Raw genomic sequence first — 12,549 nt, forward strand, 5'->3', positions numbered from 1 at the left:
AATTCCTCACAGCAAAGTCTTAAAGCTTGAAGTAAGTGAACATGATTTCCGCATTGCCGACGTGAATTTTTTAATCCCTGATTGAGACTGACTCTAATGCGTACTCCAGATGTCTCCAGATCCCCGAGGGTGACAGCTCAAGGGCACTAATATTGTACAGCCAAGGTGATCTGAGGAGATGCAAAGGTGCTGACAGGGAGAGAAAAAAGTCGACTTGGCTGAGGGAAAGCACACGGGCTTGCAGGATTTTCCTCCCATTGTCATGTTGAGCACAGAAGATGCTAAAGCTATATCACCTTATCAGCAGGAATTTCAAGCAGGGGAAACATCACATCACATGTACCTGGAAACATTTTACATTTGATTTAATTGTAACCGAGCACACAGCCGAGAAGCTCAATGGTCCAACCCCTGGCTGTCCTGGCTCTAATCCAGAGGGCGTGTCACAATGTGTAATCACCTGACATGACTTTTACTGATGGGCTGAATACCTCTACAGTCTGGGCTAGAAAAAAATCAGCTCCATCCTCGCTTCTCAAGTTTTCAGACCATTCTGTACATTTTTCTTACGACCGTTAGTGGTGCTGTTGCGCTCGGTTCAAAACTCGGATGCCAAAAATGAAATGTTACAACTCTCCCCTATCATATAACAGCTAAGAACCGGCGAGGGTGAAGGCTAACACATGCTTCCTCCAAGACATGTGAAGCCAGCCATCTGGATCTATTCATCTATTCATCACAGAGCAGCAGAACACACTCTGAGGAAAATGCTATCCGCCCTCTTCCGCATACATGAGTTCACAGACGCCTACGATTGGCTAGTGTCATTGAGATTAACAGGGGAGAAAGTAAAGCCACCCCTTCTAGCCATGGATGGCTGTGGCATCATCACGTTTCCAGCTCGAATGCTTTTCTTTTGTGCAACTCAGGAGTCCACATTGATTTTTTTTTATCTTTGAAGTTTATTTATACTAGCTCCATCTATATAAAGAGTCAAGGTCACAGAGACACTGAGCAGAGTGGCCGCAAAGCCATTACCTGGTCTCACCTTGCCTGTGGTTGGGTCACCGTGCAAGTGAATGATGCCAAAAGGTAGAACATTTCCACCACAGCAGCTCCATCACTATCTGAAGGTAATTAAAGCAGAGCTGTTCAGGGAGAGCAGGAGAAGAGGACAGCAGAACAAGCCACCAGAGGAAGCGTTAGCATTCCCGCTCGTGCCCTCAGGCTTGTGCAAACCCCAACACACACACGAGCCCTTTCCCAATTTGCTCTCATGAATATTAAGCAAAGCTCAGTAAAGGAGTTCATTTACCCCCCGCTCGTGTCCAATATGTAAAGACACTGGCGTCCCTTTGATGCTCGGAGAGCACAGCCAAGCGACGATGTCCCTGCTGGAAAAATCATCTCGCCCCCTCCTCTTCTTCATCTCTTAAGTGAGATAATCTGAGTATCATCTAAACGGCGCCGGAGCAAATGCTCATTTACAGCCTCGCCCTCGCGGTAACGAGATCAAACGGCCTCAGTAGGTCCAAATCAATTACAGTGGCATGAGATGTTGACGTCTGAATCGGGGCGAGATGAGAAAGCGCTGGGGTTGGGGACTAAATGAGCTCCCTCTGCCGCTGTGGTGCAGCTGAGCTCCCTAATGTCCCATCAGCACAACGCACACTATGAATATGTAAACACATACACGCCTGATTTCTCCACTCGGCTCGGGAAAAAAATTGCTTTGCAACATGATTGCACCACGTAGCTGACTCTGATTTTTTTCTAAACCCTGAATGAAAACATTTGGATGAATAACAAGCGGCTTCTCGCTGTGGAGGCAAATTGCATTTTAACCCTCGTGTTGTCAAATAAATTACAACTGCAATTTATTTTACAATCCACGATATCTTATTTTCATCTCAATTATTAGAGATTAAAAAAAAAACATAGTGGTGCAAATGGAGCCCCGAATGATTGTCATGTGTTTGGTTTAGGCATCTTTCTGATGTATGTGTGTGTGTGTGTGTGTGTGTGTGTTTGTGTGTGTATGTAGGGCATGGTTTTATATCCAGTATCATGTTGGGGACCAAATGCCCCCACAAGGATAATTCCTGTCGCTGTAGCTGTCCCTAAAGCCACTGATGCTCGTGCACCAACAATGAACCGATCACAGAATCTGCATCAGTGTTTGCACAACTCGAATAGAAAACGGGAAATGACCAAATAATCCTGGGGTTATATGCAATCATGGGTCACATGACGAGATGAGACACCACCACCCTTTGCTCAAGGCCACTCTCTCCATCTTCCGAAGACGTGCCCTTGTCTCTGTGTGTCTCTCTCTCTTTCTTTCTCACTCTCTCTCTCTCTCTCTCTCTCGCCCTACTCCATCTTGAGATTGGCTCTGCAGTGCTGCATTATCTCATCATGCTTAAAGAGCCGGCTATCGTAGAAAAGCAGGAACATATCTAAAATCACACACATCACCTTGCATGCAAAAATTAAAAAAAAAAAAAAAAAGCCACCACCATGGCTGCTCAGGCGTGAGGACAGCTAGGACCCTGTTTTCATCTCTCTGATGTATTACCCCTGGGATTCTCCATCTGACATGCGCATAAATCTTCATGATGGACACTTGGCAAATTGGTGCCGCATGCATCTGAATAAGAAAATGCTATTTTCAGAGAGAGACGCTAGGTTCGAGGAAGGTTTAAATAATCATCCTTATAGCCTACGTTTACATTAGCATTTTCCTCCTCGTCATGGCGCTAATGGGTCGTGTTCGGTTAGTGACAGAGGGAAAATTCACTCCATGCACCGAGGCAGCCAAGCATATGTAAATGTATTCTGAGCGTTTAGTGCTCAGGATTAATCAAATTATAATTTAATCATCTGATCAAACAGCAATTAGCATAATCACTTCTGGGGACGGGCTGATAGAAACGAAGGGAAACATAACAGGCCCGAGGCTAGCAGCGCTTTAACGAGCTGTTTCATATTTCTAGGTATTGAAACTGTGCCCTTTTTAAAATATGAACACATTTCAATTCATTTCCACCAATTCTTCATTCTGATTGGTCAGAGGTTGTTGATTAAATTTCTATAACAGCAGCTCTGACAGTTTATCCAGTTTGTTTTTTTTGTGAGGAGGCGTTTATGCACTGACACTGGAGACTCCTTCCGTAAATGTTAAATAAACCTCTCCTCACAGGAAATGTTTTAAATTTGATTACATGTAGTCCACTATACAAGTCCCTGTGAATTAGATGCTGCTATAGAAACAACAACGTAATAAAAAGAGTGTATTAATATAAATCTGTGATTTGCAGCTGCACTACGTCAGAGCTGCTGTTAGAGAAAATTAATCAACACCTTCCGACCAATCAGATTCGACAATTCAACAGTGAGGTCGTATTAATGTTTATTATCTATCCATCATGTCCAGTTTGATTCTAACCCTTTAACCCTAGTCTGTCCAGCAGTTTGACCTGCTTTTGGTTTACGTTTTCCTTATTTGGTGTTTGTTTCCTGTTGTTGAGAATTCTGTGCTTGTAAATAGCTTGAAAACCTGTTCCTTGTTTCCTTTCAACTTATTGAAACAGTTTTGTTTTTCTGCTAATCCTGGATTATGCCTCTATCTCCATGCCAATTTGCATTTTGACCTAGTCCTGGAATAGCCACGTCCTGCTAATCACTTCCTCACGTTACCGTATGCAGATATCACCAACACTAGGACGTAAGACCTTCTGCCCTACTTGTGCGCAGAGAAATCTGACAGTAGTGTTTAATTTAACAAACCTCGCATTGTTCTTCAGGCACCTGCAGTGCAAAAAAAAAAAAAAACAAGCCGCATAACAGTTTACATAAGAGACAAGCATCAGCACCAAGCCACTTCGCTGCAGGATGACAGAAGAGCGCTCATTAGTGGACTGCATGTGCTTATGCCAACCAGGCACACTCGTTATGCCAAGTCATCAGAGCTGCGGAGAAATAAGTGCACCTGAAGCTCTCGCAGTAATTCCTGTTCTGTCTGCTGCTACTAACATCGTCTTTTTTAGATTTCCTAGGCTGAAGTGACAGCTCGCTGTGCAGAGAAGGAGACGGAGTGGGACAGCCGGGAAAGAAGATGAGAGTATTGTTTGAAAAAAAGCTAATGGAGGTGACAGTGTACATGACATTCGTTAGCAAATATTTCTAGTAGCACATGACGATTTTTAGTGACTGTAACCACAAGATACAAGGCTTGCAATTTCTCAGGGATTATAATGAGCGAAAGTGCTTTTGTATTGAGTTGCTATTCCTGTGAACGTGACTGTAACCTCATCACTCACCTTAAAGGAAAAGAAAAATAAAATTCAAGGTGGGAACATGAAAATAAATGGCTCAGTTGAACTTTAAAACCTCTGAAGTTATGATGAGACGCCTGTTGGACTTCTCAATTAATTCTCGCTCTACCTTTAACATTTTGTGGACGGTCCAACATTAAATGTAACTATAAATGGATAAAAATTCTGATGTGTCAGTCTTTAATATAAAAAATTGTAGGTGTTGGGAAATTTGCTGGAAGAGAATACTTCAGGATGAGCTGTTAAGGAAAATAATTAAATTTGCGCTAGTAACAGTAACTTTGCCTCATCACACCACCCAGTCATTGGCTATCTTCCTATAATAGCACTCCTTCTTACTAACTAAAATACAAAATCTTTTCCATAAGTACAAACATACACAAATCTTTAACTACTTGCTTCAAACAACACTAAACTGCATTTAGTGTATTTCATATTTAAATATACAATTTTTTTAAAATAGTAGCTAGAGTCCATATTTACGTTCAGACGGAACTACATTATCATCCTCATAACTTCCAGATTTCTTCAAACTTTAGGAGGAATGATACCCAAAGTGAATCCGGTGTTCCAAAATGGCCGCCTTGAAAACACTACAGCTTTGTTTAGAGATTACAGGAATTCCCACAGTGTCCTAAATAGACTTCCATTACTTCTTAGATAAATAATTAGCAAACTTGTAGAAGATGCAAACTTTGCACAACAGACATGTTGGCGGACATTTTGCTAAGGTAAGCTACATTTTTGCTAATGTTTTGCTCATTTTTATACATTTAACTACCATTTTGCCGGCACTATCTCGTCTTTGTTGCGTACACAACCTAATATTCTAATCTAACACAATATCAATAAAAAATTCCATTAAGGAAAAAGTCATTTTGTTGTATTTCGTACATTTTGATGTACATTTTGAGATCATAAAGAAAGCGGAACTATTCATTACTTTCGGGACATCCTTATGAATTTGCAATCATCCTATACGCTATTTGTGGTGTCCCACAGGTTGCACCAATGAGACCTTTATCATTTTAATTAATGTTTATATAGTAAGGAAGAAGGCTCCTCATGGGTTCTTGGGTCAGATAACAGTACTTTCTACATGGGTTCTACTTTACTGTAGTAGAGTTCTACATAAACGCTTTAAAGATGGATGAAGGATGAACCAGGTTCTAGATTTAACCCAAATGTTAGGCAATTATCTTAATGGCAAAATTTGTTGGATATGCTCTAATAGGGTTCCTCATGGGTTCTTTGGGATTTTTTTTAGCTTACTAAAGGTTTTTCTTCTTGGAACCATCTCTGAAAATAGTACCCTTGTTGCATTTAAAATACAGGTCTTTCGGGAATCCTTATGATTTTGCAATCATCCTATACGGTATTCGCAGTGCCCCTCAGGTTACACCAATGACATCTTTATCATTTTATATAATGTTAATATAGTCTTCCTCAAGGGTTCTTTGCTCACATAAGGGTTCTTTCTAAATGGGTTCTACTTGTAAACATCTTTGGGGTGTTTGTAGCTTTCTAAAGAGCATTTTCTTGGATCAATCTCTGGGAAAAAAATTGCATTTTAACTGAATATGTTTAAAATTATGGCGTAAATATTTATTATTTTTTTAAAAAAGGAGTCTTATGGGAATCTTGATGAATTTATGAAGTCATCCTATACGGTATTTCTGGTGTCCCAAAACTCACACCAGTGAGATTGTATATTTTTAATCTGCTCATGCATGTCAGGCAGTTTTATTCGGGTTTGGCTCAGCGCTCTAATACGTGGCATCTTGCGCCTCGTCCTATATTTGAGCTGCTCATTAGTGTCCAATTGAGTGTGTATCAGATTTGCCCCGTGGCAACACCTTGCATAAAACATCGCCCGTCCCCGTTAGCTGGCGTGCCTCTCTGAGGATGAGTTTGTTGTCCCAATTACGCTTGTGTTTTAATAGAGATGCGATTGGCGAGAGCACTCCAGAGTGAGAAGAGCTCTTGAAAGCGGCTCGATTTTGCATGCAAATGCTTTGCACCGACACACATCAGAGCTGAGAAACACACTGTAATGCTAAATGGAGAGAATAATCCATCATTCTGTTACAAATCTGCTAATGAAACATATGCAGCAATCAGCAATTATAGCGTATAGCAAGAACTTGTGCAATATTAATATTAATATTATGGATACTTGAGATATCCGTCTCTTGCATTTTATTCCAGGATTTTATGGAGGATTTAGGACAGATTTGCCAACACAGCAATCTTGCTGATTCGGGTTTCAAGTGTGATTTATTTCCAAAAGTTTATGTTCAGTTAAATTGCTGAATTTGGTTCTTGATCTTGGTTAAGAAAAGGACAATCATTTTTTTAGCACAAGCATTTGATATATTCTGAAGCTCTCATTCATCTAGGATGCATCTAGGGATACTCTGAAGCTTCCGAAATGGGTTTTTACTCAGAACTCTGTTAAAATATTCAATATAAAAGCTTTAAGGGTTCTCCCAAAAAGCCAAGCTAAAGAAACTTCAAGAGTTCTAGGTTTTGCATTTTTTTCTAAAAGTGTAATGAAATCTTAGACAACCTTAGATCAAAAATGTACAGTACTTACACGTAGGAAAAAAAAAAGGTTCCTCAGTGGTTCTTTAGTTAGTTAAGGGCCCTTCTAGAGGGTTCTACTTGAAACTATCTCTCAAAGAGAAAGACATTGTAGGGTAAACCAGGTTCTAGATTTAAAGAAAAGGTTTAAGAGGTTTTAAAGGTTTTCTATGGGTATAATAAGATATCAGGTTATCATCTTATTGTGAAAATATTACTAGAAAATAGGGTTCCTCTTAGGACTCTTCATGGTTCTAGATTCATCCTTTTGTATAAAAGTGTAATGAAAGCTTATGTTTTGTTACATATGTCACATATACTTTTTGAAAAATTGTTAGTTAAGGGATCTTTCGTAGTTAGTTTAGGGGTTCTACTTGGAACCATTTCTGAAAGAGAAAGTTTTTTGTAAAGTTCTACATAGAAGATTTAAAGAAGGAAAGGTTAGGTAATTATCCTAACAGGAAAATGTGGTACATTAGGCTTCTTTATGGGTTCTTTGGTTTTCCTGCAATGTTCTTTTAGCTTTCTAAAGTGCTTCTACTTGGAAACATTTCTAAAAGACAAAATCTGTGTTGTAGGGTTCCACATAGTACCTCTTTCATCAGACAGGACAAATCAATGGACTCTGGTTCTAGATTTAAGCTTTTTTCTAACAGTGTAATGAATGGATACAATTATCTCAATGTGGAAAATGCAATGTTAAACACACTCGATGAAAAAATGTTAGATAAGAGCTCTTTCTAAAGTGATACTTGAAACCAGTTCTGAAAGGAAACCAAGATGTTCTCCATAGAACCTTTCACCAGACAGGAAATATCAAAAGATCCTTGAGGGTTCTAGTTTAATCTTTTGTTTTTGTTTTTTTTTTGAAGTGTGTACCTAGCAGTGAGTTATAGAAAGCCTCACACTACACTTTTATTAAAAGTGTTGATTAAGCATATTTGGATGGTTAAGGGTGCTAAAGAGAAACGTTCTACTTGAAAGGTTCTCTCAGAAGATCAAATAGGTTCTAGATTAAACCTTTTTTTAAAATGAAATCTTAGGCAATTATCTCAATGCAAATAATCCATAAAGGTTCCTTGCTTCTAAACAGCGTTGTATTTGCTCTGTTGTAGGATTCTAGTTAAAACATTTAAAGGTTCCTCAAGAAGATCAAATAGAAGAACCATGAAAATTTGTATGTTTAAATTTTTTTTCTAAGTTTATTTAATACTACACATGTAGAAAAAAATTCTTCAATCGCTTTCCAACAATATTAAAACCCTGTCTAATAGAGAAACACTCTGTTTTCTCCAGAGGAACAAGTGAAGAATCCATTTTTTTCTTGTGAGTGAATGACCTAAAGATTTAATGTTAACGCACCCAAGATTTCAGATTCAAATAGATTCTCTGTTCAAAAATAGAGTTTCTAAATATAACCTGTGTAACAGTAAAGAAAATGTGCGCAGATTTACAAATAACTATGCAGCTTTATATCCAACAACACATCCTCCTCCCTGAGCCTGAAAGCATCGGCGTATAAATAGCAGGTTGCCAGTTGTTGTGCACTCGGACTTCCGGGGTCACCTGCGCAACGCAAGCGCTGTCATCCATTACAAGGGTTTCCATAGAGACCATGCAGGGAGCGGGCTGCGTGCGCCGCCACATCCTGAACGCTGCATTTTGTACGGCATCTCTGTCTCGCACTGAACCTGCTCTACAGCCTTCGGGCCAACGTCGACCCGAAAAACTACGCGATCGAGATCAAGATCGATTCCCTGTGAACGTGTCTCGGGTGCACAAACACACTGCCGCAAATGGGGCTGTATTGATCAAATGGTAACACTCGTACAAAAATAAATAAATAAATAAATAAATGAATAAAAGCCTTCACACTATGTCAGTCCATCAGAATGATTTTGTGATGAAGCAGTGTTTATACAATCTTTCCTGGATGCATGAGAATGAAATAAAAGAAATGTGCAGGTACACACGTGTCTCTGCATGTGTCCATCATCGCAATGCTACGTGCTTTGTGCTAAACTTCCACTGCTCCACTGTGCAACGCTTTTTTTTTTTTTTACCCCCCCATCATCTTCTCTTGACTTTCCGCCATCACACTCTTACACACATGGATCTGCGTTCGATTTGCGTCCATCTTCTATAAAAATCCTTCTAAATGCCCCCATTTTCCCTGATTCCACTCCCTTCTTACCCCCCACCACCACCACCACCACCACCACCCCTACATCCACCACCACCACCCCCCCCCGCCGCTTCCCTCTATACACACCCTTCTTGATTTAGCCCAGCAACCAGCAGCCCCTCTCAACGCCTCTCCATTTTAGATCCGCGGCCACGTTTTTTTTTTTTTTTTTTTTTTTTTTTTTGCGCCCCTCATCGAGAGATTTTTAGAGGTCATTCAGATTTTACTTCGTATTTGCACGACTTTGCATAAACTAAATTCTGATTCAGGATGAAAAAAAAAAATAAAAAAACAAAAATACACACACAGTGGTGATAAACTGGTGAATTTGGGATTTTTTTCCCCTCCTTTAATGCTGTTTCCAACATGGCGCATGTGACGCCATAAAAACAGAAATACAGATGTTGTTTTTTCTAACAGTCTCTGTTTCTCATTCATTTGAACTATATATAAATGCTATATAGTACATTGCATGATACAATAATTCAATTTAATTCAAACAGCACAACTGATGTGTGCTGTTTATTTTCCTTATTCAAATTTTTAGCATCATTTCTAACACTAACAGTAATAATCATTAGAACTAAAACATTGCATGTTTACTTTTAGATCAAATGACAGCTGGAATGACAGGACGTGTTTATTTAATGGAACGATACATACTGGCAGATGCAATTTGCATGATGCTGAACAGAGATTCACAGAAAAATAATAAGAAAAAAACAGAAAAAAAATCTGATCATTTTGGGAGTGTATTTAAAGCTGGGGAAAAATGTTAGATTTTTATATACAGGTCTCAAAAGCATGCAGATGCACCAGTTATGAAGGATTTTATTGTGCTATTCAGTTTAAAAAACTCTAATCTACAAGGCAAATTTGCAAATTGATTGATTGATTTAGCTGCATTATTTAAAGAATATAAATCTTCATGCATTTATAAGCAGGATGAGCTCACAGTTTTCTAAAACCTCTGAGAATGATCGGGTTTAATATATTGAATCAAGGCAAATGATTCATTCAATCAAAGATGTATCATTGTGTTATTATTTTTAAAAAATCAACTCACCATTCAAGATGCACTGGAAAAAGATGATGGCCAATATCCTCATGCCCCGCTCCTTTCAATCCCCAAGCTTAGATTTTCTATCCTCTTCCCCACACTTTTGCTATGTTTTCCTGCACACTTGAATATTTTACTTCATAAATCTTCAATTTATGGCTGTCAGTATGACATATATCAATATAAGCTCTATAACCTCTCTCTCTCACTCTCTCTCTCTCTCTCTCTCTCTCTCTTCCTCTCTCTCTCTCTCTCTCTGCTGATTGTCGTCCCTAAAGCCCCTCGCACAGGTGGACCCTCATCCGTGAGTAACGGGAATAGCACACGTCCAAAAAACAAAAAGTTAATCCTCTCCAATCGGTCATGGGTTTGAAATCACGGCGAAAGTTTCCCCCGGACTGCAAAAAAAAAGAAAAAGTGCAAAAAAAATAACAGGTTTAATAAATGAAACATAAAGCATGAGATCCAGATGGAGAGTCGGCTTTATCGGCTGTTAGCTGTAGTCAGAAGTGAGTCCCTCTTCACCACGTCGCTCCATCCAGGAGGAAACACACACACACATCTTCCCTGTGCTGCTCCTCACACTCACACACGTCCGCTCGGCTCCGAGCACTGCGGAATAGCCGTCTCTCTCTCTCTCTCTCTCTCTCTCTCTGTGTCTCTCTCCTTAAAGGTGCAGGGCCACTCCGCCCAGACTCCAACCACTCAACTCCCTCATCACCTCCAGCATCACTCCCCTTCTCTCATATTTACATTTATTTCCAACACACACACACACACACACACACACACAGAGAACAGGGAGAGGTACAGCAGCTCCCTCATGCCGTCTTAATTGGACGAGATGGACCCGTGTCCTTTGGCGTGTTTGCTTTATAATTCATGAGCCCCGAGGGGGGGGGGGGGAGTGGGGGAGGGGGGGAAGGGGGGGGGGCGTTTACATGCGGGCATTAAGTTGCGTTCATTAATTGACCTTGACAAATCTCAGCACCGGCGTCGCGTGCAGTGCGGCCATTAAGCCAAAGTGCTCCATATTAACCCTGTTTTCATTTAATACTCAACTACTTCAAACACGCACTGCGCTGTTTTAAATACTGTTACAAAGTCTACAATTCTTAATAACAATAACTAGAAGAAGAAGAAAAAGAAGAAGCAAATACTGACAATATGTGTTATCCAATTTGTGATTAAGATCTTACAAATAATTTATTACTTTTATATAATTACTCATTTATAACACCATATTATAGTAAGATAATATAATCCTTATTATTATTATTATTATTATTATTCTATACACTATAATAATAATAAGAAGAAAAAGAATACATTAAAGTATAAAATAGATTTATTATAATTTATTATTTACAACATGAAATAATGTAAAATACTACTACTACTTAGAATAATAATAATAGATTACAAGATGTATGCTAAAATGTTATATAAAATGTTACATTTTATGTTAACAACATGAAAAAAATAATAATAATGTACTATAATAATTATATATATATATACGTTTGTATTTACTACTATTATTATTAAAATGTGATTACTCTACTCTATTTTACATTATTATTATTATTATTATTATTACACCATATTGTTGTAGTGTAAGTACAAGTATAATAACTATATAATTGCATAATAATAACTCAACATTCTCCTATTTTAGCTTAATAAACATGTTTATTATGCTGTAATAATAATGGTAATATTTTTACAAATAAATACATAATGATGAGAATATTATAAAAAAATATATTCTAATTTTAATAGATAAATTCAGCTAAAAGAAATAGATATACTACAAATGCTACTACTAATAATATTACATTCACAAATAATTCTGAGAATCTTAGGAGGCATTAGCGGCGCTCCTGCTGCTGATCTTGTGTGTGATATTGGGTGTCGAGTGTTTTGCAGACAAACTGCACCTGTCCTGTGTTTGCTGCTGCTGTCTGATTGGTTTAGCGTCGAGCGCAGACCTGCCCACGCTGCTGAACACAGGAGCCGTCATTGTTCAGCGCCCGGGGCCGAAAATACACATCATTATAGAGCTGCTGCAGAGAGCATGGCACACACACACACACACACACACACACACACACACGCACGCAGAGCTCCTCTGAGCTTTCTTAGCATCCTCCCTTTCCCCACTACGCTTTTGGGAGAATGAATTACGTCTCGCTGTGGTGTGGTGATTGAGCGAGTTTTCGTTTTAGGTGGACTGGAGGCTTTGGTGTAGTGACCGAGTGCTGGAGATGGAGCGGTTGGAGATAGTAATGGCGCTCGGCGGCGGTTATCAGCTCCGCTCCAGCTGTACACCTGGTTCCGCCATTTCTCTCCTCGGTGCTATCATTACACCACACCACACGCCC

The 12,549-nt window shown here is 39.2% G+C and overlaps 1 protein-coding gene across 1 annotated transcript in view; it reads right to left on the minus strand.

The window, feature by feature from the left end:
* Nucleotides 1-10,989, minus strand: part of dscama (Down syndrome cell adhesion molecule a) — a 78,736-nt gene extending 67,747 nt beyond the window's left edge. The window contains exon 1 of the mRNA XM_034312923.2: nt 10,172-10,989. Coding sequence (XP_034168814.1) covers nt 10,172-10,214 — 43 coding nt within the window. The 5' untranslated portion in view covers nt 10,215-10,989. The remainder of the gene's footprint in view (nt 1-10,171) is intronic.
* Between the last annotated feature and the right edge of the window lie 1,560 nt (nt 10,990-12,549).

This window comes from Pangasianodon hypophthalmus, chromosome 17, assembly GCF_027358585.1.
Source record: "Pangasianodon hypophthalmus isolate fPanHyp1 chromosome 17, fPanHyp1.pri, whole genome shotgun sequence".
NCBI lineage: Eukaryota > Metazoa > Chordata > Actinopteri > Siluriformes > Pangasiidae > Pangasianodon > Pangasianodon hypophthalmus.